The 26444-nt window shown below is 39.2% G+C and overlaps 3 protein-coding genes across 3 annotated transcripts in view; all 3 read right to left on the minus strand.

The window, feature by feature from the left end:
* LOC140242501 (dynein axonemal heavy chain 5-like) overlaps positions 1 to 2515 on the minus strand; it is a 93531-nt gene extending 91016 nt beyond the window's left edge. The window contains exons 1-3 of the mRNA XM_072322237.1: positions 2444 to 2515; positions 1826 to 1979; positions 971 to 1265 (exon numbers count right to left, since the gene is read on the minus strand). Coding sequence (XP_072178338.1) covers positions 971 to 1265; positions 1826 to 1961 — 431 coding nt within the window. The 5' untranslated portion in view covers positions 1962 to 1979; positions 2444 to 2515. The remainder of the gene's footprint in view (positions 1 to 970; positions 1266 to 1825; positions 1980 to 2443) is intronic.
* LOC140242282 (uncharacterized) lies at positions 2332 to 15131 on the minus strand. The gene is made up of 15 exons (XM_072322027.1): positions 14962 to 15131; positions 14156 to 14329; positions 13078 to 13282; positions 11995 to 12228; positions 10520 to 10697; positions 9530 to 9784; positions 8501 to 8716; positions 7696 to 7969; positions 6033 to 6153; positions 5258 to 5562; positions 4809 to 4893; positions 3727 to 3928; positions 3242 to 3369; positions 2444 to 2566; positions 2332 to 2373 (listed from the first exon to the last, which is right to left on the minus strand). The coding sequence occupies exons 1-15, from the start codon at positions 15129 to 15131 to the stop codon at positions 2332 to 2334; spliced, it is 2712 nt and encodes a 903-aa protein (XP_072178128.1).
* Positions 15132 to 22676: 7545 nt separating this feature from the next.
* Positions 22677 to 23824, minus strand: LOC140242283 (dynein axonemal heavy chain 5-like). The gene is made up of 2 exons (XM_072322028.1): positions 23279 to 23824; positions 22677 to 22688 (listed from the first exon to the last, which is right to left on the minus strand). The coding sequence occupies exons 1-2, from the start codon at positions 23822 to 23824 to the stop codon at positions 22677 to 22679; spliced, it is 558 nt and encodes a 185-aa protein (XP_072178129.1).
* Positions 23825 to 26444: the final 2620 nt, after the last annotated feature.

The raw sequence follows: 26444 nt of genomic DNA on the forward strand, positions 1-26444 counted from the left end.
AACCTCTCTTATCCGGCCTTCCTTTATCCGGATCTCTCTATTATACAGATGCAATCTCGCCGTGATTTTTTTTTTAAATAATTACGGGAGGAAAGGGGGATTCCCAACTCCTTGACAACTCCTACCCAAACACACATGAATTACATATTACTTCCAACATGATTAACATACATTACATCAAATTTCCTTCCAAATTGCTTACCTCCAGACATTTCAACATCCCCAAACATCCCCAAATGTAACAATGAAAAGGTTGCAGTATACACATTACTACATGTGGTACTACAATGGGCTACATCAGTACATGTGTATGTATATGTACATGTATAAAGCATTGAGTCTCCCGTATCCGGCCAAATCCCTTATCCGGATGAGCCCCGGTCCCGACTTGTCCGGATACGAGAGGTTCAACTGAATATATATATATATATATATATAGATAGATATTTCAATCAAGGGAAATATCCTTGAATCATTTGCAAATAGAGTATCAATTACTTCACTGCCAATGTATACAAACTGCTCTATTGACATTGTCTGAAACTGTATGCAGCATAGAGGTGTTGAAAAAATATTATTTGATTTCCATTTTCTCATGATTCTGCTCATCATACATGTTTTGAAAAATGTAACAGTTCATTTTCCCACGGTCCCACTCTCACCCTTTTTGTGCCAATGATTCAAATGTGCACAAATATCAAATACTGTAAAAGTGGATATTTTCGCGGGACTAATTTTTCGCGCTAGGCCGGGTCAGAAGAGTTTCGCGTGTTTTTGATTCCGCGGAATCAAGACAAGACGCACAGGAACGTATGTCAAGCAAAACATTCGCGTGTTTTTATTTTCGAGCTAGTTTCTGGTTGCGCGAAATGCGCGAAAATTTCAACACCGCGAAAATTTCCACTTTTACAGTACAAACCTACCGACAGGTAATTAATGTGGAATGCAGAGGGTTAGTTGAATATTGTACCTGAGATGGGTGTATTCCCTGCTCTTGTTGAGAGTCCACGACATGTCTGAGAGGTATGACATGGAGGAATTGGGTCTGCTGGTCCTGGTCCTACCGGTGCTGGCCCTGGACCTGCTGTAGTAGGATTCGGTCCTCGGGGATGTGGAGGGCGACGGCTCCGGGGAGTTCTTTGCTGTCTCAAGGTCCTCCGCGATGGTCTCCAAGACGCTGTCACACCCCGCCGCCTCGGCCAGGGTGATGAGTGAACGACAGATGGCTGACAGGATGGACTGGTAGACCAAGTCTGAATAGTAGACTAGGGGCACAAGCATATGAAAGCAATGTAACTGTAAAATATCATTTAAAATAGTCAAAGTTTGCATCAGATAAATTACCAAAGTGTGATGTCATAGCCATTCATCGCTGTGGAAACTGATTCTTAACAACCTCACCTTTATTGTTGCTAACTGTGCTCGCACCTGGTTCTAGCCCAAGCTATAACAAAAGACTTAGACATCATCACTTTGGTACTCTTTTCCAGGAAAAACTCTGAACCAAGTATGTCACACTGGTCCTTCCCCTCCCCCCCCCCCCAAAAAAAAAAAAAAATGATAGGCATTAATAGAGGATGACATGAAATAAGGTTCGAACTAGTTTAAAATAATTTCACACTAAGTTGAGTCCTGTACAATACAGAATATAAAATTTTCTTCTCAACCATTATGAAGCATGATTACACACAGAAAATCAGAAGATGGATGGAGCTCCTGAAGTTGTCGGCTTTGCTGCTACTGGCAATCACCATAGATAAAACCAGACATGTGAAAAAATTTTGTTTTTTGGTGTGGGAAGAGACAGTCTGTTGATGCGACTCACAGAGCAGGTCGGCCACCATGACGTCATTCACGGTGATGTTCGTCTCGGCGTCCTCCGACCGGGGAGAGGGGAAGACTTGTAGCTGCTTTGGGGAGAGCCGGTGCTTGGAGCTCGCCGACTGGCTCTTGGGACTCATTGCGCCGATTGGCTTGGGCTGGATGGAAGGGGGAAAGTGAACATATGAAATAGATTGACATATATGACGCCAAAACATATGACTTGTAGAATAGGACTAAATAACATACAAAATGAAAATGTCATATGAAATTGAAACACATGATATATCAAAGAGAAAAGATGGTATATGAAATAGAACCTGATTATCTATGAAACAGAAATATGTGATATTTCATGATATGAATCGAAATAATGTGATATATGAAATAGAAAAAGATGATATATGAGTTACAAGTATCTTGTCAAATATGGAAAAGAAACAAGTGACATGTGAAATGGAAAAAGAAAATTGTAACACAGTCATATAGAATGACAAAGCTAATATATCACTACATATAAAACAGAACCAAGGACCACACAATAAGATAGTACTGAAAAAAAAAAAAGGTGGATGAAGTAGCCTAGAGGATTGATGAAAAAGAAAGTCTTATAGCATCTTACCTGACCCAGCAAAATGTTGAGGAGTTCGTGGCAAGCACTCTTGATGTCGTTGACGTAGGCAAAGAGGATCTCGCTCTGCTGCCCTATGCTGTCCAGCATGGCTTCAGTGAAGGCATCGGCAGGCTGAGGGGAACGACACAAGAGAATGATTTAATATTTTGCTTGGATTCTTTAATAAGTTAAATAAACTAGTCAATCTCTTCATACCTCAGGGTTGATGATGGAACTAGTTATCACACTGGCATGTGCAGAATTTCACTTCAGGAATTCATGAGAAACATTCAGCAGTGAAAAATGATATAACTCAAGTTCTCTTTGAGTTCTTAGAATGCTTACGGCATACATGTACGTATGTGTATGTACACTGTATGTAGAAACCTATGTATAGGCATCTGTTTCAATGAGATTTCGTCACAATGAGAATATTCATGTGGCTATGTGGTTACAATCATGTTTGCCTCTCCTACAACCATCACTACCACTATCACCACTTCTACCACTACTACTACTACTACTACCACTATCACTACCATTATTACTATCACTACCACTACCACTACCACCAATACTACTACCACCACCCCCACCACTACCACCACTACGACAACCACTACCACCACTACCACTACAATTACCACCACTACCACTACAATTACCACCACTACCACTACTAATACCACACTACCACTACCACTACCACTACCACCATCATCTCTGCACTCATTATATGGCTCAAGATAGTAGACATGGATAGATATTCTAAGAATCCATGAAATATCCAGCAAGCGTCCATCTTACCCAGGATCTCTCGAAGGACTTGTCCACATCGAAGAGGAACAGCTCGGCAATTGTCTTCAGCTTGGAGTCAATCTTGCTGTCAATCACGTGGTTGACCTGGTCGACGATGCTCTTCAACTTGGCATTGGCTGTGGAAAATACGAAGTGGACAGAGTAAGAACAGGGAAAGATTTAAATACAAACATATTCTTGGGCAATTTCATCTCTGGTTTGGTGATATGTCTGCATAATAACATGGCCTTCATTCCAAAATGTCACAAAGAACATGTTCATCAATGTTCATGTGTGGCACAGCTGCAGTTATCAAATCAAGAAAAAAAGTTTGTTTTCACAGCATCACTTACTGGGTTGCATGATAATTACAGTAAAATCAAACTTTTCTATTATCATAGTTCAATCACATCTGCTTCCACACTGGTCCAAATGAACCTAGACCAAATGTTGCCTTGATAATCTATGAAACCAAGTCAGGATCAAAGACCAACCTGCATGGACCTGATGCAGGAAAGCATCAATGTTCATGGAGTTCCAGGCCAGGGAGGTAAGGCCCGGCTGGAGGGCCACCATGACAGCCTGGACGTGGTTCTGGAACAGTCCCTGGACCGGTTCCCTGATTTCGGCGCAGATGTCACTGAATTCCTTCAGGCACAGATCCAGGTGGTTCATGTAGCTCTTGAAGCGCTGTTCCTGTTAGGTTTTCAAAGTTTATACGTGGTAACAATCACTGTAAAAGAGGACAGTTTCTGCACTATTTATTTCTTTGCACTGGTCAACTTTCAATGAAATTCATCTGCTCATAGCTTGGTAGACGAGAGCATATCTGGACATATCGTCACATCTTTTTTAAAATTACTTGCGTGGTCTTTTTTTCTTTGAAAGATTTAAGCAGATAAAAAAAATCAAAAATCTTTCCACATTGGGAAATATTTCATGTTTTCCATAAACTGATATCTCACATTAAATGGAACATGTTCTCTTTCTCTATACAGGCTTATAGTCTTTCTATCCTTTGAAGGTTTCCATGGTGGTAGATCATATTTTTTTTTTTTTTTTTTTGGGGGGGGGGGAGGGGGGTGGTTTCACAGTATACCATGTATTCTCTCGATGTGGGTGTGGTCCTGAGATTGAGTGTAGGTTGTTTTCAGGACCACTGGCACATTCAAGATGAACAGTGAAACCACCTACCATTTATAGTCTTTGTGAAATGATATGTACTGCAACTAGAAAAAAAAAAAATAGTTAGCATGAAAATCTTTCAAAGGAATGGAAACCCGAAAAGGGTTGGACAAAACTCTACACTCTTCACTGTTCACTGTATCCTTTTGTTAACTTCATGTCTACATTTGGGAATTTTCCAACGAGAGCCGATGAATTAAGAAAATATGCCAGCGTTGCCTAAACGCCACTGTATCACATGTAATACTATTGTCCCTTTTGTTAAACTTCTGCATGTAACTGTCATAGGATGCCTTGGTCTTTGAGGGCAAAAGTCAGAACACAAAAACAAACAAACAAAATAATACATCATGACATCACATTTCTATATGCCACACTTTCAGAAGCATACCTGCTTGGCAACCATCATAGCCGACTCTGGTATGTCGATGTTAAGTCTCTTCATCCAGCGACATTCCTGCACCAGTTGGAGCACTCTGCAAAGCAAAATTTTGCCAACAGTTGTAGAAACATTTTACAACCAAAGCCTCTTTTTCATGCCATGGATTTCATTTGAAATTATTCCCTTTCTTTTTTTCTTTTTTTTTATATCAATCAGGCAAGTTTAACATATTCAAATGAAAAAAAAAAAATTGCACATAACATAAATGAATCAAGTGTGTATAAATATGAAAATAATGAATAAACCGCCACTGTATACATTTATATATATATAAATGTCATGTCATTAAAATGTATCTACAGTTCCTTGCTCATAGGTGTTCACGGAGAGTTGTCCCGACAGTTTATACTTTAAAGCAATTTTAAACAATCAAACATCAATGGGGTGGAGCTACTGACCTATCGTCGGCATTGACCACAACGTCGCCCGTGTTGGGGTGGACCACCAGGAGGGTGGCCCTGAGGCCCAGCTTAGCCTGCTCGATGCAGGACTTCCACTGCTGCAGCCAGAGGCTCTCAAACGTCACCAGCGCCGTGGCCACCCGGTTGTAGAACTTGACGATGCGGGTGAAGTCGCGCAGGTGGATGATGGCGCGGTTCTCACGGAAGATCTTCATCGGGTCCTCGATGCGCTCCAGGAGCTGGCGGGACCAGTGGATGGCGCCGGACACGGGAGGGGCGTTTCGCACCATTAGTGGTTCCTCCTATGTAGGCAGAGAGAAGAATGCTTTTTTCACATACTGTGTCAAAGGGAATGCTGTTCAGACTGATCAATAAGTCAATCTTCTCACACTGCTCTCCACATATTATTTTCACCTTTGCTTGAATAATTTGTGCAGCTGGTTTACGAAAACAGCTTATCTTTTCCCTTAATGCAGGGCTGACATCGACATTGACATACATTCACAACATTGACATACATTCACAACATTGACACACAAATACAAAAAAACATGTTCAAGTCATTCAATCATTCACTCATTCATTCATGAATAAAAAAAAAAATAATGAATGAATGAAGCAATGAATGAATGAATAAATGATTGAATGAATGTAATTTCTCAAAATCATTATCTGGAGAAAAGTCCATGTGTCCCAAGTACATAAGTGCCATTCATGCATGCCTCAAGTGTGGCATGGGATAGATGCAAAGAATTCCCCAAAGTTCTTTTACCTTGTGCTTCTCATAAAGTTCTTTGACCTCCTCCAGATCTGTCTCGTACCACTTGAAGAGGTCAATGTACTTCTCTGACACAGTCCTCTTCATTCCAGATCGGTGCATGACGGGAACAAACCTTGAAAAGTACAGTGGAGAGAGAGAGAGTTAGTTGATGAAGAAAAGTCACAGTACTTATCCATATCAGAAGAAAATTGAATAATTATCATATCACATTGAAGTGGCTTATGGAATGGTCCTGGATACTGATAGCTGGCAAATGTAATGAGGATACAGTAGCGAATATCTTACAGCGCATCTGCACATCTAAATGTTCCAAGATACAAGAAATCACATCTTCAATACTTTATTCTTGTAATAGATAACCCATCAGAGAATATCATGGACTGATAATCATAAACTGCTGAACTTCATTCACTAACTCAGACAGTGAAAAAGCATCACATGGGATGATCAAGTCAAAATATAAGAAATGTTATAGAATGCAATCCTGGAATAAGTGTCTTTGCTTTTTAGAATGATGATGATGAGATACACAGATAGTTGTGTCATGGAAGGATATATTTTTGGTTGAAAACTCCGCGTTATACAAAAACTATTGCAAATAATGAGAAATATATCATCAATATTCTAACTACAATAACAACAAGGAAAAGTAGAAATTACGCGGTGTGTAATATATGTCCCCGCCGGAAGTAGCATTTTGTAGCAAAATGTACAATATAGGTAAAAAATCAAGGTCAAAGGTCAAAGAAGTCAAAGGTCAAAATTCTGTGTAGAAGTTTTGAAGCCCTCACCTAGTGCCATCACAAAAGGCAAACGGAATCGAAATCGGGTTAGAAATGACGAAGGAGTAGCATTTTGTAGCAAAATGTTCAATATAGGTCAAAAATCAAGGTCAAAGGTCAAAGAAGTCAAAGGTCAAAATTCTGTGTGGATGTTTTGAAGCCCTCACCTAGTACCATCACATAAAGCAAATGGAATTGAAGTCGGGTTAGAAATGGCGAAGGAGTAGCATTTTGTAGCAAAATGTACACTACAGGTCAAAAAATCAAGGTCAAAGGTCAAAGAAGTCAAAGGTCAAAATTCTCTGTACAAGTTTTGAAGCCCTCAACTAGTGCCATCACATAAAGCAAACGGAATCGAAATCGGGTGAGAAATGGCGAAGGAGTAGCATTTTGTAGCAAATGTACAATATAGGTCAAAGGTCAAGGTCAAAGGTCACAACTGAAATTCTGTGTAGATGTTTCAAAGCTCCCATGTAGTGCTCTCATATAAAGCAAACAGAATAAAAATTGGCTCATAAATGACAGAGAAGTAGCAAATTGAACATTTTGATCGCACACGGACGCACACACGGACACAAGGACACACACACGTACGGAGCCCATTTCATAGTCCCCTGCTCGAACTCGTTTGGCGGGGACAAAAAACACAATTCAAGATCTATCAAATGCATGGTTCAACAATTTACAAGTGCATTTTCACCCACAGAGGGCACAATAAGCCAAATACACGAGTCTGAAGTCAATAGCTCAATAACATATCTGATGAGGAAATATCAAAAAGATTAAGGACAGCAGGGGAAGGGATCTAGGGGTCCACTATCAGGACCATCACACTGGACTCATGATGAGAAGAGAGGCCAAAAGAGTTTCACCTGGTCAGCACGTCAAGTCCCTCGTGCGTCTTCATCTTGCGGACGAAGACGGCCTGGAGGTAGGCGCTGAGGTAGAGCTCGATCTGCTGCACGGTGGTGAGGAACTCCTCGTAGGCCTCGCTGAAGCGGTCCCGCTCCGGCCCCTCCACGTCCAGCATCACCGCCGTGGTGATGTTGCTGTCCAGCAGCTGCCTCATGGTCCTGATGTGGTCCACGATGATGGAGACCACGCTGGGTCCCTCGTTGTCGCGGTCGTCCACCTTGTACAGCTTGCCTGGAGATGGCATGAAATGGGTGAGGGGGGGCAGGGGAGGTTGAGAGCACTGCTTTAAATTCACACAAAGATCCCCAACATTTGACATCATGATGTACTGTAGATTGATACGCTTCAATAGATCACTGCTGCATCTAGCCCAGGTGTATTTTGTTGCAGCTGTGTGACTGTGCTTGTGCAGGAGGTCAACTTTTTAAGATTTTATAAAAATCACAATCAGCTACTTCAGACTCTCACTGTGCAGTAGAGCACAGGGTTGTCTGAACAATGGACTGATGTCATTTCTTGAATAAACTGAGTTTTTCCCCTTTATTATTTTACATGTTTTAATCAAAACTTTTAAAATGTTGCCATCTTAAATAACATTAATCTTGGTTCAAAGTAAATCTCCAAGTCTCAACAAATTCTATCCACAAAAATAATAGTATATATTGCAAAAGTACAACCTAATGACCTTGACAAAAAATTTTGATCTTTATAACAAGAACAGATGTATCAAAAAAAAAAATCATAGGTGAAGGAAGGACTTACGCAGCAGGGCAGCATTCTGCGGGGTCAGTCCCATTCCGGCACCGTGCAACTCTTGCATCTCGTCTCCGTTGGACAGCGCCTCGCTGATAGAGTGGTCGTCCCTGCCACTCTCGGGGGCGACGGTGCTGACCCCTTCCTCCTCCTCCACGATACCTTCCAGCACGCCCGCATGTGTTAGGGTAGCCGTCTTGGTGGGACTCACAGATTTGGGCATTTCTGCATGATGCAAACATAGAAAAGAGATCCTCATGCAATTAACTTGTTGTATGCCTCACTCCACTAAACTTTCACTAGCGTGCTGACATGAATTCAGAATATTTCTTTCATTCATTCATTCTCTGCACTTCTAATCAATCCACTGTCCATGGCCCTCCATCCATTATAAAATGCGGTGGTGACACTTTTGTCACCTTTGCTCGAAAACTTTGGAATGAATTCCCTTTTCATATTTTTTTCCACCACTTATCACAGACACTTTAAAGAAATGGCTGAAGACACTTATGCTTCACCACAGAGTATTGTTGGTGGTTGTATTCTCGTTTTTCTTGCACTTCATATTATTAAATGCACTACCTACTATTATAATGCATACGTGTAATTTGATTTCATGTATTCAAACTAATGTTTACTGTAAAACCAAAAACATTCGCGGCATGAAATTTTTGCGAATTTGAGCTGACTGTTCTTTTTTCGCTGCATTAAAGTTTTGCAAATTGCCACTGGCATTCAATGCACTGTGTGACAAAAAAAAACTTTGGTGTGAATTTTTTTCTTTCACGAATTTGGCTCCTCAAAAAATTTGTGGAAGTTTCTTGCACACAAAAATTTGTTTTATAGTAACTGATTTTACATATAAATTGTGTATTGTTGCGTACCGAAAAACTATACATTCAGCACTATACAAGAAATTGTACTGCACTGAATTGCATTCAGGTCTGGAGGAAGAGCTCCCCTTTAAATGCTAGAGAGAGGTATCTTACAAACAGGACGAGAACATTGAATTCAAAAAGAAATGTCGCCAACACCTACCTGGAGGATCACTGGTGACACTGCCCGGTCCCTGACCGCCGATCTCCGTCAGCTCGTCGGAGGCATCGTCCTCCACGATGAGGTCCTCCTTGCGTGGGCGGGGCAGCCCCTCGGCGCTCAGGACCAGTTTGCCGTACTGGACCAGGGTATAGACAGCATCGATGACTTGCCGCACCCGGGTGCAGAAGGAGTCCAGGTGGCCAAAGATGGACTCCTCATCGTTGAAGGCGATCCCCTGGCCCTGCTCAGAGTCACCTGGTGTTGATTCGAGAAAGAGTGTGAAGGAATCATCAACTGATATCTTGGAACCAATCTACCAAATCAAAAAGAAACTGTTCTGCATGGATTTGCCTGGGTGCAGAAGGAGTCCAAGCAGTCAAAGATGGACTCCTCCTCATTGAAGGCAATCCCTTAGCCCTGCTCGGAGTCACCTAGTTTTTTTTATTGGAGGAAGAGTGTGAAGGAATCACCAACTGAAATCTTGGAACCACTCTAATACATTTCAAAGGAACAGTTCTACATCGAACATGGTTTTGCCAACAAACTACTGAGTATCTTTTTAAAGTTCAAAACTGCTTGACAAAAAATGGAATTGTGTTTCCCTGAGGCTTCCTATCTCTATTTACTCATTCATTTCTCTTGATTTACTTGGTCGTTCATTCACTCATGTTCCTTTTGAACAAAAATAATTTCCTCAGTCAAGTAGACAAAAAACTCACATGTGGGTGTTTCTGGTTAAAAAAAAAACAAAACAAAACACCCCAAAACAACCACACAAACAAAAACTGTCAATTCATCCATGTAGTAAAAATTAATTTTTGTAGTTAGTGGGTCAGGCCAGTAAGTTTCCCCAAGGTCAGTTATGTGTCACTCATCATCTTCAAAAAACTTGAGTGTTCTCACTTTTAAAGACTACCTCTCTTCCCTGCATACAAAATGTAACTAAGAATGGAACACAGAATTAACGAAAATCAGAAACGGCAGACTCACCGGCCACGGAGGGTGTCTTGGAGGCCTTGCCATGACTCATCCCCGCCCTGGACAGCACCCCTCTCTGGAGGCGAGTGGACGGGGTCGCACCCAGGGAGCTGATGGAAGGGAAATGTGTCAGGGTGTGTGCCCCGCCCAGTCCATCACGGAGGGTCCTCACCATGTCCTTGTACGTGCTCTGAGAAAGGCGACATGTTTTGGAAGAGTCATTATTACATATGCAGCTGGCATTAATGTTTTGAATCATAAGATGGTGTTCCATTGACAATGTTTTATTCTTTCTTTCTTTTTTTGAAGGTGTACAAGACTTAAAAATAAGACCTTCATTTCCTGAAATGTAGCAACTATTTATTGCTGTAGTCAGAAATTGCCACAATGATTGCTTATAAAGAGAAGGCTGAATGTAACTTGTCAAAAACATCAGAAAACAAATATATGGCTTCATGTAAAATGGTATTTAGTTGTCATACTATCAACAACAACAGAAAAAAAAATATAAGTATAACAGACACTGTAAAAACATCTGAAAGCAAATACATTCATACTTGTGTAGAGCAGCCACCCACATTGTAAGGAAGACAAAACAAGTGGCCATCATAGACAGGTCTGAGGGGTCTTTAACATGACTTTTCTCTCAGGGGGAACTGTTTTTAGTGGTCGTACACAGCAGGTGGCCATTAAGGCAGGATTGACTGTATACATACAGTGTACATACAAAGCAGGAATATATCGCATCAAAACTTGGTAGTTATTCAAATTCATGAAATTCTTCCATCAAGTTGTTTTTATTAAACCTGATTGACAAACTGCCTTATGTCGACATACATACACAATGAATTGATCAGTCTTCTAGTAGTAGTTATGACAAAAGAATCATGGACATACGTATTTGAGCAGGATTGAACCTATGATATCATGTTCCACTTCCTCCACCCCCCCCCCCCTTACATTTACAAGCTGCCCGATGCATACCTTCCATCCTGCCACAAATGTGATTGCTTAGACACAAGTGTTATCAAGAATGTGAGATATGCATTAGGATGTGATTACTGTGTTGGACAGTGATACCAGAGTTGCCTTAACGTGCGCATTAAAGGAACATTTACATGGTACATAAAGTGCGCCCTCTACTGTTTTCCCCTACAACTACTACTCCTCCTCCTGCTCCCTCATCTTTCCCCCTCCTCTTCCTCCTCCTCCTCCTCCTCCTCCTCCTCCTCCTCCTATTTTTCTTCTTCCTCCTCCTCCCTCCTCCCTCTATCTCCTCCTAGCTCCTCCTCCTTCCCGCCTCTTCCTCCTCCTCCCTCCTGTTCCTCCCTCTCCTCCTCCTTCCGCCTCCTCCTCCTTCCTTCTCCCTCCCTCTTCTTTCTCATCCTCTTCCTCATCATCCCTCTCCTCTTTCCCCTTCTTTCTTCTCCTCCCAATCCCCTCCTTCTCCCCCTCCTCTATTTCTTCCTCCTCTTCCTCTTGCTTACATATAGCTGGATGCAGGCCTTCATCCTGCCAAGGAGGGTGTCCTCCTCCTGCATGGTCTCCTTGGCCTCCTTCCCCTTCCTCTTTCCCACCCGGCTCTTGCCCTGGGGGTCGGTGTTCTGGATCCGCTGCTCGATCTCGGCGTAGAACTTGGGCCAGAGTAGGTCCTCCTGCAAGGGGCCCAGGGTCTCCGACTGTATGTACTCCTTGCACGAGTTCACCAGCTGGTTGGTGATCTATAGGTGGTTTTAAACAGGGAAAAGCAGACATAGGTAAAGATTCCTTATTCTTCAAATATATACGGCCAGTCTCCCAGTGTTAGGTATATAAGATCAAGCTCAACTGCATGCATCATAACAGAGACATACTACACACTTTGCATTGCTCTTAATTTTGATGAAAACAAATCTCCCATAGCACAGTATGTAGCATTTCACTCATTAACAGGTTTACGGCAACCACAGCAGTTTATTGTTCTTGTTGTTTTGTGTGTGTGTAGTTTCTGTTCTTAAGTTATCAATATCCTACCCATCTATTGGGGCCTGGGAGAAGGAAAGCTAAACAGTTATCCAGTCTCATTAATATCTCATTATGATATTAAATCACCAGTGCTGCAGAAAGCTCAATCAGGGAGAGTTAAAGGGATGGTACAGTTTTTGTTGAGACAGGGCTGCAGGTTTCCAACATTTTTTCACATAATGCAAAACCTCTTACAAAATATGAGAGAGCATAATTATAATTCCAAATTGGGTTTGAAGTGGCCACGATATCCAAATCAAAGCAATCCTAATAAAAGGTGGGAGCTACCTTTTATTAGGATCGCTTTGTTTTATTTCAAGACTAATTTTCATCAAATAAACTTTGAATTCTTCTTAATAGACTTGTATGCTTTTTTATGTTTCGTAAAGTGGTTTCTACTTGTATCTTGCGAAAACTTAAAAGCTGAATCTTCACCTCAACCAATACTATACCATCAATTTAGGAGAGAGACAGACAGACAGACAGACAGACAGACAGATAGACAGACAGACAAAGACAGACAGAAAAAGAAAAAGAACAAACACAATGTTGGTGAAGCAGTTTACCTTAGTGAAGAGGAGCCCGAGGTAGCCTTTGCGGGCGTAGAACCTGGAGATGGAGTCCATCTGCTTGACACTGTTCATCAGGCCCGGAAGGGCATTGTTGACGATGGAGACGGGCGTGGCTCCATGGTAGAGGAGTTCAAAGTGCCGCCGGAGGGCCTCCAGGTACTTGACTTTGTCCTTGGTCTCATTGGCTGCATCAGTGATGCTGTGGGGGAACATTGATCAATCCAGTTAACACTCGAGGGACAATTACAACCATCAGGAAAGGTTTGCAACTTGCACAGCAAGCCTCTTTTCTTCTTCTTTTTTTTTTTTCTTGGGAGGGGGGGGGTATTCTAATTCTCTCATTCTTTTTTTTTTCCCCCTTTTCTGTTTCTGTCATCTTCCTAGAACTCAAATTGATAAAATGCTTTGCAGCAGGCAAACTACTCTGAATGATTTGTTCAGAGTATTTTTTGTATTTTGTTCCCACTTAAATCTGATTTTTGCACTATTTCACAATCTATGAGTATTCATTTCTAATTAAAAGGGTAAGAGAAAACTGGTGACAGATTTAGCTCTATAATAACCACCATACTATAAAACTACCTTACCTAGCACTGACCAATGTGGACTCAGAGAATATTAGTTATAAAATTGGAAGAAATAGATCAAAGCGCTGATCATTTGACATTACGGTTGTGAACTTTTACATATTTCAAAACTTACGTTGGAAATAAACTGTTCACTATCAAAGCTCATTTTGTGCATAGTCTACAGGAAAGCAATGCTCCAGTCTACGTATAACATACTTGCAGTGAGCTGTCATTACATGCATCACGCATTGAGCGAAGAATAGGATGCAACTTCATATTTCGCAGCCAGTGAAGTTCAGAAATGGCATTGTATGCCCATAGCACAAATTACTCTTTCCACTCCGTGAGCAGGTTGTAACTCTATACTGGCTTTTAGGGAAACCTGATCATAGATATACAGTGACTGCATGCTGAATAATATTCCTTCTTCAAGTCCATATATAAATCAAAAGCCTGCCAGCTCTCTCTGCTTTGAATTCTCCTGTACAATAAAATTTCCCCACCTGGCATCAATTGCCTTCCACTTCTTGATGACCTTTGACCTGGAAGTGATGAGCACGCCGATGACCGTCTTGCACTCCTTCCCCTTCAGCTGCTCCATGATGCTGGACAGCATGCGCTGGCGTCGCCGCCACCGCTCCAGCTCGCTGAGTGGCCCCGAGGTTGGGTCCATGAACCTTGGTGGTGGGCATCGTAGGGAAAAAGATGAGGAGGAGAATGGATGAAGGAGGAGGAGAAAGAGATACACATATAATCTGCACATTAATGTTGAAAATAGGTGATAAAGGTTTAGATCAAGCAATGAAGCATGATGAGTACAATGTATGTTTAAAGATAAATAAAAAAATTAATCTCTTCTTCTTCAACATGAGCATAATTGTGAACTTTTTTTGATTTTGAAATTTTGAAAAGTTGCATAGCAATAAATAAAATAGAAATTCTCCTAATTCAATTTCATAATTCACAAGTTCCTCACAGGTGGTCAACATGGAAACATGGCAACAACAACTGACTGTTAATTGCATGCTATAAACAAAACAACCTTTCTATTGTAAAAAAAAAAAAAATGTATTTAATTCATGACCACATCACATGATCCAACAAATGGAGATGCTTGCGCAAGTAACTTCACAGCACGTCAACAATGACACGTACTGTCCAATAATAAAAATGATTTACATACTCTTTATTTGTACAAGTAATCACACCATTGACGAGGATACTACACTGTATGCAGTTCTGCAAACATAAGGTACGTAAACTGCACTATCATGAACACAAGAGGGCGGTTTGGCTGATTAAAACTAACCTGTCGTCCCCTCCATCTGCCAGTGCATTGTCGATGGTCGAAATCCATTCTGTGACGAGGGCCTCGTATTCACTGACGATGCTCTGATCGTACGAGGTCGTCCGATGCTTGCTGAACTCCTGACTGACGATGTTCTCTGGCCTTCTCAAAACCTGCTGGTGTGGAGACATTGACGTCAACATTGACAAATGCATCCATCACATTGTATTAGAAGTGACATTAGCTTGAAGTTGTGTTAATAGTCATAACACATGATAAGAGTTGAATGATCAGTACATGACTGTCTACAAACTTTGACGAATGGATGCGCGGTTCAGTCAGCATGATTTCTATAATCTATGATCTACTCATCTATGGACAGCCAAGGGATAAAAGAGCTACACGTGTATTTGCATGCAAACTACAATGTACACATGTTGTACATGTACTACAATATGTACATACACATATAGTATCCCAATATCACTTCACACTCTCTCCTTATATATTCATTCATCAACATTTAATGCAAGAAGATATTTAAATCAATATAAACCTGATTCACGAATTTGGCTTGTTTATACCATGTCAAATTCCTAATGCATGAGGTAAAAATCACATACGTGTTCTTTTTGCATTGACAATACTGTGTTCCTTCACTGACACTATTTCACCATAGAAGAAACATGTGTACTGTAAAATTCAGTATCTGTATTTGAGGCAAAGTATGACTTCGTAATGTAGTATATCCTCATCAACATTATAAAATTTGCCTGCAGATATGAGTGAAATGACGGTGTCATTTGAACATAAAACATATGGCTCACAGAATCTCACACTCTTCCTGATGGCACACAATGCATGAATAAGCCAGTTCGGAGTTCCACCTTGCACATGAGCAGAAACAAGGTCATTCGGACCAACAGGCATGTGGGTTTTTAATCTCACTGGGATAAGCATCTGTAATGTAATGATTATTCATGAAATACTTATAAATGCTGCTTGCCAGCACATCCATCTGGCAGCAAAAGTGGTATTTGGCAATATCAATAGAAAGAGATCGTCAATACATTCAATGCAAAATAACGAAATGGATGCTTTCCCAAGTGTTAATTCACAGATCATTCTGGTCATCTGGTCGACGCAAGTTCATTCTTTGTTTGAACAGGATCAATGAATTCCATAAATTGTTATGTAAAGCTTATATACGCATTATGTCGCTCTAAAACGATTGAAGTGCCCCTAACCGACTGAGAAAAAGGAAAGGTCATTCAGACCAATGTGCCCATGAGCTAACTCAGAACTGGCTTATAAATACACAACATACAAGATCAGTTCGCCTCAGTACAACCAAACTCAAAAAGGAGGCACACGATCTAATATGGCATGGTGTGATCCTTATCTAGTCAAATCCTAAATGTCATGCACATGAGGGAAAGGTGATGCTCACTTTCTGAAACACTGTCTGTGAATTACACTGGGTGATGGCTATAATTCTACGGATTGTACACTCTCATCACATCCATGCTACTTTATAAACATGATACATATTGTAGCACGTTGAATACTGAGACAGATTCTGGTGGATTCACAACTCCAGATATGCTGCAAACATGCTTTGCAAACTTGTCCACAGAGGTAAATCTCATTAATAAAATATATGCCCAGTCCCACGTCAACTGGTCAACTGGTCAGTGTGTTACTCTACAGAATAAAAAGTTTGCTTCCTGCAGTATAGTGAAGCACAAACCTACATGTAGGTGTAATACAGTATATATCCAGGGCTCAACCAGCTGTGGCCTGGTGGCCTGGGCCACTAAAAAAATGATGTTAGCCCACCAGATGTGCAAAAAGGTTATCTTTTAGTGGTCCAATTGGGCAACTAAGTTTCAAAAAGGATTGTTATACAGGGTATGTATTCTTTTTATATTGGGCCACTAAAATTTCAAATTTGAATGTTTAAGTGGCCCAAATAGCCCATCAGAGAAAAAAGTTAGTACTCAGCCCTGATACTGTACAGTACATGTATATTCACAATATGCTTTTGAATTAATAAAGACTCTTCATGTCATCCTATTGTGACATACAGTTTTATGGGCAGCATATGAACCATTTCTATCTCTAAATCATTAGGGAAAATGTACAAAAGCAATGCTGACTGCTCTGGCCAATCATGATTCCATGAACACTGTGAATAAAGCATTTCCAACGTTCTTTATACAGTAGCATACCCGTAGGATTAAGTAGGAAAGTCAGGTGAATGGCAAATTTGCGATTAAATGCAAAGGCTACCCTAAGGCTCGCTGTGGAAACTGGTTTACCATGGCAGCAAATCATATGAGATATCAGTCAGTGAATATCTCTCACAATTAATAGCTACAGTTTACATAAATTTTCTCCCAATGAACTGCATACATGTTGTACTATCTCCTATTTAAATGTGCTGTTGGCATCAATTGTGATCCACTGAATCATGAAATGTAACAATGTCACATATACGTGTACAGAATATACTGCATGGAAGTAAAATACATGTATGATGGAGAATAAACTTGTATCTTATCGCACAGGGAAATGAACATGAGCTGCAGTTGTAAACAATGTCCTGTACAATATGTATAAATTTGTATGTAGAAAGAAATTCTAAGCTACAATGTATTATGGCAGTGACTATTGCTGATGAACACAAATGTGTGGTGGATCCTGTACAAACGAGCTGTATGGAAATGACACATTTTAAGCTTCTGATACACTAGCATGATAAGAGGACTAAACAAGAAAAAAAAAAAGAGAAACAAAGTACACTACAGGCCTTGGAATGTTAGGCACAACCATGAACAGAAGACAAATCAATTAAACATGGAACCTTTAAAATACCGCAATACAGCCATTCTAGGGATCGACAATACAAAAATTTGTAGCCGTCAGATGTTCGCTGGCGGCTGATGATGGCACTATAGTTCTTTGGTTCATGTACTATACATGTATACAGTTGTGTAGAGCCCACAGGTCGAGCCAGAGCATTTGTTAATAGTTTTTTGTGATGTGTCGTATTCATTGACAAGAAAGGTGCACGTGTATGTCTAACTTTAACAGATTTAACAAATTTAACTTTGTCTGCATCAAATTGTCTGCAGATCTTCACTCAGATCTGCTTGCTCTGTATTCACACACACCAATAACATTTCTTGAATATGTTAGACCCATTTCTCATTATTAGGAATTAATCAACGTATGAAAATAAAAAGCTTAGTCAAAACAACAATTTGTCTACAGCATACAGTGTAGGTTACGTACATTTGTAGTGTGCTTTGCTATTAATGCCAACAGGCAAACACAAACACAAACACACACACACACACACACACACACACACAAACACCATGATAGACAGCTTCAATCCTTTCTCCTATGAGTGCAGAAATTCTGCAAATTCTACTTCGCTTCACAATGAAATGGGTCAATGGAAGATCTATTTCATTCGCGGCTTAGATAAAATGTGGGTCGCTATCTGGTCTTCTCATCAACACGTAGGGATAGAGAAAGTAGATCTCTCCGGTCGTGTCTTTTGAAAGATGTCATCAAATATGGGATACGTTCACATACAGTACAATGTAGAGCACCTGCGTGCTGCTGTCTATGACACCTGACATGTCATGAAATCCCTGTGCCCTAACCAAAACGGAACCGTTTAGTGCAAGACAATCAAAATCTTGTTAGATGCATGCGAGTCTGCCCTCTTTCCCTCATTTTCTCGGAGTTGTCCAGGTGTTGATATCTTGAGTCTGAGGCTCTGTCCCACTTATTTTTTAATTGTGTGGTCTCATGTGCCACATCTTCCCCTTCTCCCACCCCACCCTCCCATCTATACAGTATACCTGTACAATGTGCATTCTTTACTTTCAGCTTAACTGATTGATTTCAAGATTACAAGTGTACCTTTGTAATGTGCTTAAATCTTGGATTTCTACAGGTTTAAATGATAAGGATATGAAGACACAGGCGGCAATGTCCTATTTAAATTGTGCATTTACGCAGAAAACATTTCTCACTATTAATGTGTACACGTATTAGTCTCTATACGTCATCCACAGACCAATATTATTATTCAACTACAAAATGAATCTCTTTATTACGCATGATGTCATTAAGAATGTGTGAACTGAGCACAATCGTATTAGTTAGTCCACGGATCTGAATAACGATATAAACAAGTGTACATTATGTACTTGTATTATTGTCTTACTTGAATATCTACTTTATTGAATACACAGCATTGCACATTCAATGACTTTTACCGATATCTCTTTAAAAACTACTAGTGCATTTTTGGGGTGCATAGTTTGCCATATGTTTGAAAAACACTCTACGTTAAATCAATTTTACACCCTTTCATAAACTCAAACAGGCATTAAAAAAAAAAAAAAAAAGTTTTTACTCAGAAATGTCAATTTCATACAAATCTGAATTCCAGCAAGTAATAAAATTGGTGCATAGTGTATGGTACATTTTCATTGTTCATGAATTTACTCGGTGTCCACCATTTTTCTCTGAAGCATTAGTGCTTATATGTACACAGTCTCACACAAAATTCAATCATTTCTGGTATCAAACTTTGCAGGCTCTAAACACGTTCTACAGTGTAGCTATAGTGTGAGATTATTCTTCTCGACTGAGTTCAATGTACATTTGTAGTTCTCCCTACTGAATTCAACCGTGCTGTTGTGACATACTACTGCAGTGTACAGTAAGATTCTCTTTCTCTTTCTTTCTCTCTTCTCTCTCTCTCTCTCTCTCTCTCTTTCTCTCCCTTTACCTTAAAAAAGATATCATGCATATATGCAGTCTATACATTCTGTATACCGTGGAAGACTGAAACCTGTGATATTCATCCTAGACATACAATCTTCTGATACACGTACAACTGTACAATAGCTAAACCAGCAAGCTGGTTTAGCTATTGTAAACCACGATGCAGAATGCTTTGTCAATACCAGCAGTCTTTTGGTACCGGTACTTGCTGCCAGTTAGACATTGTGTATATCTCATGAGATTGAAGATGTACACTTTGCATTTGGATATAAAGCTGTATGTTGTGAGCATTATAATGACCACTACAGGTACATGTTGTACTTCTTTGTAAAAACTTGGCTCTACACCAGTCAAAATGAACATCTACACCACGCAGATTTCATACAATTGTTGTATAGTGAAGGTTAACAGTAGAAAATCTACAAAAGAGTATTATCTTTTGGTATTAAAGTGCACCAATGATACCCTGGAAATCAAATTGGTGTACAGCTAGCGATACACAAAAAACAGCCATACAGATAGTGTAATTCACCTGTGATAGCCCCTGAAAGTATACATACTGTACTTCGATAAATTAGATCAAATTTCTATAACAATTTGGCACTTGTGCTCCATGTGTTTAAGTTTTGCTCCGATAGCTCCAGCACTGACGTGTGCACGTTCCAGCTACATTTATAGGGCCTACGCGTACATGTTTACGAATAATATTGTGTTTCCATGTCGATTGGTTAATATAATTGTAGCTGATCGCATGCACACATTGCATGATTTAGATTATCACTAATATCGTTCAAGACAGATTTGGAAAACAATGTTAATGCCGCGATCATTCGATTGAAAGAATCTGGTGATCGACTAGTCTATTTCAACTCGTTTTTGTTTTGTATACTATCTTAAAATTTACATTTAAACCCCAATATTGAATAAAAATCAGAGTGACAAAAAAATATAATATTTTGCAGAGGGCATGTCTAAAATATTCTACAAATAGAGCAAACAAAATACTCAGGGTATTGGTGCACTTTTGTAACTCCTGTAAACATTGTATCTACTGTAGAATGGCAAGTTTCATCAAGATGTACATGTAGTTTAATTAGTATTGAAGTTAAAGTTTGCAACTTACAAAAGCAATGGGTGTTGCTTAGCTATGAAGAAATCTCTGGAGAAACACATGCATTATCATCAGAGACTTAATAAGATGAAATGTTATGAAGCATGCAGACAAAAAGAAGATAAAAATACAGCTCTTTTAGACTCATGCAGCATACACATTAGCCAGACCCTCACCACCGATCTTTGTTTCAACTTTGTTGACCGACTCCAGTAACTGTGCTGCTACAGAGCAGTGATTTAAAAAGTGTGCAGTTAGATGGTGAAAACAAGCTTTAATTTGCAACAGAGTAAGGTTAAGTGTATACAAGTAATACTTGTATCATGTTACACATTGCTTCTTACAATATACTGTATATGCGATGTATTTTAAAGTATTTCTATTTTGGTGAATTTCATGAGTCAACTGACATTAGCAAAATTAAAAATTCACAAAAATATTGCCTTCTGTCATACAAATGCATTATGTATGAAATGTATCATGGCCAAGAGGGGAAATCACTATAAATTTTCCTTTCAAATAGTGATAATACTTCCTTCTAGATCACAAGGTCAACAACTCACGATATTGCCTTAAAATTCCACTTACAAATGTACAATGTATAAATGAATTTGTATCATATTGCAAAATATATGGCATATACAGTACAATGTATATCTTCTAAAAATATTAGAAAGGGTTATCTGTTTTCAAACAGTAAAGAATTTACAGAAAATGTTAACATAACATGATCAATATCCCTGATTACATGAAAGCTTTGTTTTTAATTCTTCTCATACATGTAGCATTTCCAAGAACATGGATTTACTAGACTTATTCAGGATACCCTACAACTTTTGAAGTCAGATGTTAGGAAAGGTAGCAACTTGGATAAGTTTAGATATTTTAGTAAGCAAGTGTTAATGTAAATGTTGCATGTGGACAGCTGTATCTTGATAATTAATACAAAAAAAAAAAATCTTCAACTTTCAAAAATATAATGATAGAAGAAAAAAAAAAAAGGTTCCCATGCTTCCATTAATCACTTTACACTTTTTTTTAAACTATAAACACCTTATTAACTCCATACAATTAACAAATGTCTAGTTACAGAGATGACAAATCACATGATGATTACAGACAAACATACTGCCAATGATAAATGCTTTGAAGTGTACACAATTATTTTTTTTTTCTTTTAAATTCAAGCTTCACTGAGCAAGCAATAAAAGAACGTAAACATTGTTGGGAGATATCATAATAATATGTGAAGAAATATTGTCATTGTCATATCTAGATGTAAAACATGAAGTTTATTGATATTCGATAATGGCCCAATGTGACTTAAAAATCTGCTTTTAATCATGTGTGTCAACCTACACGTTTAATACTAGCAGTTCTATTGCATGTTGTTAGGTTTTAAAGTCTTTTGTAATAATTCTTTTTTTTTTTCAATCTCATGAAGGGGTTTAATGTAGGACAGGTTGTTTTGATTAGCGTTGTCCGAGCGGTGGACATGAACCCAAACTTGTGATACAACAGAGACACCAATACGGTAGTACATGGCTTTCATGTTCGTGCTCATAACTAATGAGCCTCTGGTGCTTTATTTTGCACACGTTGTTGTCACGCGTGCGTACAAAGTAGCATCATTTACCATTTAGTCGCCACTTGCATGTACAGTGTATTTCCTATGCACTTCTGGGTTGGCGATCAACACTGTATAAAAGTTCGCCGCCAATAGCGCGCCATGTATTATTTGCGCATGTGTTATACGCACACTTCAATGTACAAAAATGTAGGATGCATTGTACATCATCGCGTTTGAAAAACTTTAATCTGCCACCTGAAATTCATTCAAAATCAAAAACATCCTGGCATTAAAAAATGTTTTGTCACCTGTTACATATGGTAAAATACATGTGGATTACATTTTTTTTTTTTTTTAATGGACGAGACAGGTGAATTAATACAGCAATTAGAAATGTATTTTGAGAGCGATGAAAATCTGTCGCCCCAGCTGATCGCACGTTTACATGCGATGTGAATGTCTGGCGACTTTAGGTAGTGGCGACTTACATTGTAAATGGTTATTTAAACGTTAGCTGCATAGAATTCATAATTATTCATACATTGTATGTACACTTGCAATAGGGTGCACCTTACCTGACAGTGACAGGCATTAGAACTAGCTTTTTATAGATCTAACGTCACTTGTTGAATGTTTATTGTTAGGCGTTTATTAGACCCTACCCAAAAGACATCTCTGTAAATATCTTAACGTTAATTGTTAGGTCCTAGGCACCTAGATCTACCTCATTTTTTTTTTTTTTATGCAAAATAAATATGAATTGAATTGAAAAGTTCTAACAAGTTAGGGCCTACCATTTTGCATGACTATCTGACGAACTGTTAGAACAAAAAAATCAAACAAACCTGCTGTCTAGCTGAAGATGGAACGTTCACCGTCTCACCCAGGGCTGCAGCATACCGCTCCAAGTTGTTCAGGCACTGGTTCTTATTTTCATCACTGCATAGCCCCCAGTCTTTTTGAGCTTTCAGAAGTGGCAGGAAAATATCTGACAGCAAGGTATTCAAGTTATCGAGAACGCTATGCCTCAGTTCTCCGCAGAAAATGTCTTTCTCCATGCGAACAGGATCCACCTCTTTTTCGACAGAATGTCGAAGAAAGTAGAGGCAGGTGGTTTCTTCAATGTTGACATCATTCAAATTTGCAAGTGAACTAACAACGTGCAATTGTCTTGTGCTCTGCAGACCACCTTGTTGTAAGGCACTCGTCTGAGGTCTGTCCGAGTAAAAGAAGAGCTTATTCAAGCCCCCTTGCCCCAAAAACTGATTTATCAGTTCGAGGGTTCGCGGTTCACATAGGAAATCCTCCAATAAAGTGGGGTTGTCCGTGAAGCCCCCGACATGAAAAGATTCCTGAATTTTAGTGGCTATCCACCAATGTCTTTCATCCATATTTGTAATTTACAGTGCATACAGATCGGAAATTAGTGACACAGCTCGTGCGCTTGGAATGATTGACTTACAGTCCTTCAAAAAGTGGAAATATTGGTGTCTTATCGGACATATTTCACTCAGTCATATTTCAATCCGGTCTGCTGCAGTAGGCCGCCATTTTGTGTCCCGTAGCCATACCAACCAGGGAACCAGGGCGAGCGCGCGTGCGTGTCGTCGTATCGTATCTACCTACCTCTCTGCACTCGTACTCCACCATTGCATTAGCACGTGGCGATGCGATGCGCGCGGCTGCGAGAACTTCACTACTGACCATCGACACTGCCGTCAGCTCCTTTGGTGCAGCGCCCTCTACGTAAAATAGTTAATACAGCAGCTTCAGTTCTCCTTTTACTTTTTTGTGTATAAAATATTTGAACAGTCTTATCATGGTTTCCAAGCAGTTTATGAAAGAATTAGCTCAGATTTGTTTTGTGTGTGTATCCTGTTTGACATAATCGTGCTTTAAACTTGAAAAAGGCATTACTGCCGATAAATTTCCATTTTCCCCCAAGCATTGTAGATGATAAGGTGGATGAAATTTTCTGCAATTCTTTTGAAACTTAACCGAAATCATTGAAAGTGCTGGATACTAAGTATTATGCCACTCTAAACGTGCACTGAAATTGTAACATGTGCTTTTCAATCATTTTGGAATTTGCTTTACTGTATTCTAACACCGACACATGTTACTGAAGATTTATTGAACATGTAGGCCCATATTCTATTCAAATTGATGAAATTCTTCCTTTGAGTTGTTTTTATTAACTGACAAAATGACGTAAATGACCACGGAATTGACCAGTTGTGTGTTTATGTGTTATTATGTTGTCAGCGTTTTGCACTGATAAATTCAGTGGTTAGATGTAGGGCAACTTGCCAATCAGTTGCAATGATTTAAAACAATTTCCCCGCATATAGTTCCCATGCTGCCTTTGAATCAATGTGCGAAACATCAGATTTATAAATTACAAAATATGGCGTATGCATGATAAACCATTGTACCTTTTGCAGGCCACGTGGTTATAAAATTACCAAGTCGCAGAAAAATCTGATTGATTGGAACATGTTGAATAAAGAAGGGAGCTTCTATGTCAAAATTAAAAATATAAGAACGGGTCTCTATTATACAGGCCTACGAGGCCTCTTCATTAAATTAGAATCTTATATTAGTATGTAAAAAGAGTGTCGTTTTTCTGAAATCAATCAAAAGTAAAATAATTGGTGATATTAAACAAAACCCAGTTGTCATGCCCAAACTTTCTGTGCAATATTTAAGTAAAATTATAACAGTTGTCTGTAGAAAAAAAAAAGTAGCAAATCTTTATATTTCATTTTATTTTTATTTTATTTCAACATACTTTGACAGGATAACAAGATCACGTCCAGGTGAGTGCTGTTTTACATCAAGGTCCTGTACAATCCAACTGAAATGTAGTCATAAAAACCACTACAAACAAACAATCAGAGTCGAAAGGAGCAAAACATCTAGTTTAAGACCAGTAATTACCGGATCAATGTACGATATGACAAAACAATATGATATAAAAGGATATATTAAAACAGCGAATAAAATGATGCAAGATTATAACACAATCAAACCATTTGGTGTATAAAAGGAGTTTAAAAACTCTTCCAGTAAGAACTTGAATCAACAAGCCCACGATCATAAAAAGCAGAAAAAAAAATCCCATGTAAAAATCTACACTGATAAATAAATTACATGCATAATCTGGCAGTCATGACCATTAAACCTAAACAGTAGATTGCTTTTATCTGGCGTAAAGAGTAATTTCTCACTTTCAGTCTCAAATACGAAAAGAAAACAATTATCAGGCAAAACATGAAACATAGGCACGGTAGTAAAAAAGTGTTTCGACGGGCTAAGCGCCAACTTAAACATGTTAAAGTAAGTCTATCACAGACAGCTGAGCAAAATAAAATCTTTCCAGTGACCTCACCGTCTTCTTGCATAACAAGGGACTTTATTTACGTATGACAAAAAAATCCCATGTTTCTTTTTTTGTATCTTATATACTCTTTTAGTTTCTTAGATTGAGCTGAGAGACAAATAGATAGAAATTAGATTGAAAATATCAGTCTAATTGATTTAGAAGTCAATCTATTTTCTCAGTCTAATTTTGGATTTGTCCCTCACCACAATCTTATAGATTGATTTCCAACCTAAGAAAGTTAGGGAGATAAGATTTTCTTTTACTGGGTTTGATCCAAAACATCTTAAATTGACAAGAATGGAGCTAACTCGTTTTGCGTTCAAACTCTTCAATATAATTGTTGCATTTCATCCAAACACTGAGTAAAAAATAAAAGCATGTATTATACTTGGGCTCTTAGTGAGACCTACCTTCTATAGCTCTCCCTCTCCCTCCCTCTCCCTCGATCTGTCCCTCCCATTATGTTAGGAATAAATTATTTAATATGTTTACACGTTTCCGAGAGAAAGCGAAGTGGAAGGTGGTCTTTAACATGCAATCATTATCCGCGTTGAAGCTGAAACAACAGTGCTCAAAAGGGGACGTCTCCGGAAAGCAAACCCCTTTCAGACGACCGAGCGTATGGA

This window comes from Diadema setosum, chromosome 19 (genome assembly GCF_964275005.1).
Source record: "Diadema setosum chromosome 19, eeDiaSeto1, whole genome shotgun sequence".
NCBI classification, from domain to species: Eukaryota; Metazoa; Echinodermata; class Echinoidea; order Diadematoida; family Diadematidae; genus Diadema; species Diadema setosum.

Excerpts from the sequence above, each read along its gene's own strand:
- LOC140242282 (XM_072322027.1), bottom strand. The coding sequence starts at position 15,131 with ATGTCTCCACACCAGCAGGTTTTGAGAAGGCCAGAGAACATCGTCAGT. Across the intron at positions 7,970-8,500 it reads GCAGAATGCTGCCCTGCTGC|GCAAGCTGTACAAGGTGGAC; the intron begins GTAAGTCCTTCC and ends TGCCATCTCCAG. Across the intron at positions 2,567-3,241 it reads AGTCCTTCGAGAGATCCTGG|CCTGCCGATGCCTTCACTGA; the intron begins GTAAGATGGACG and ends CGTTCCCCTCAG.
- LOC140242283 (XM_072322028.1), bottom strand. The coding sequence starts at position 23,824 with ATGGATGAAAGACATTGGTGGATAGCCACTAAAATTCAGGAATCTTTT.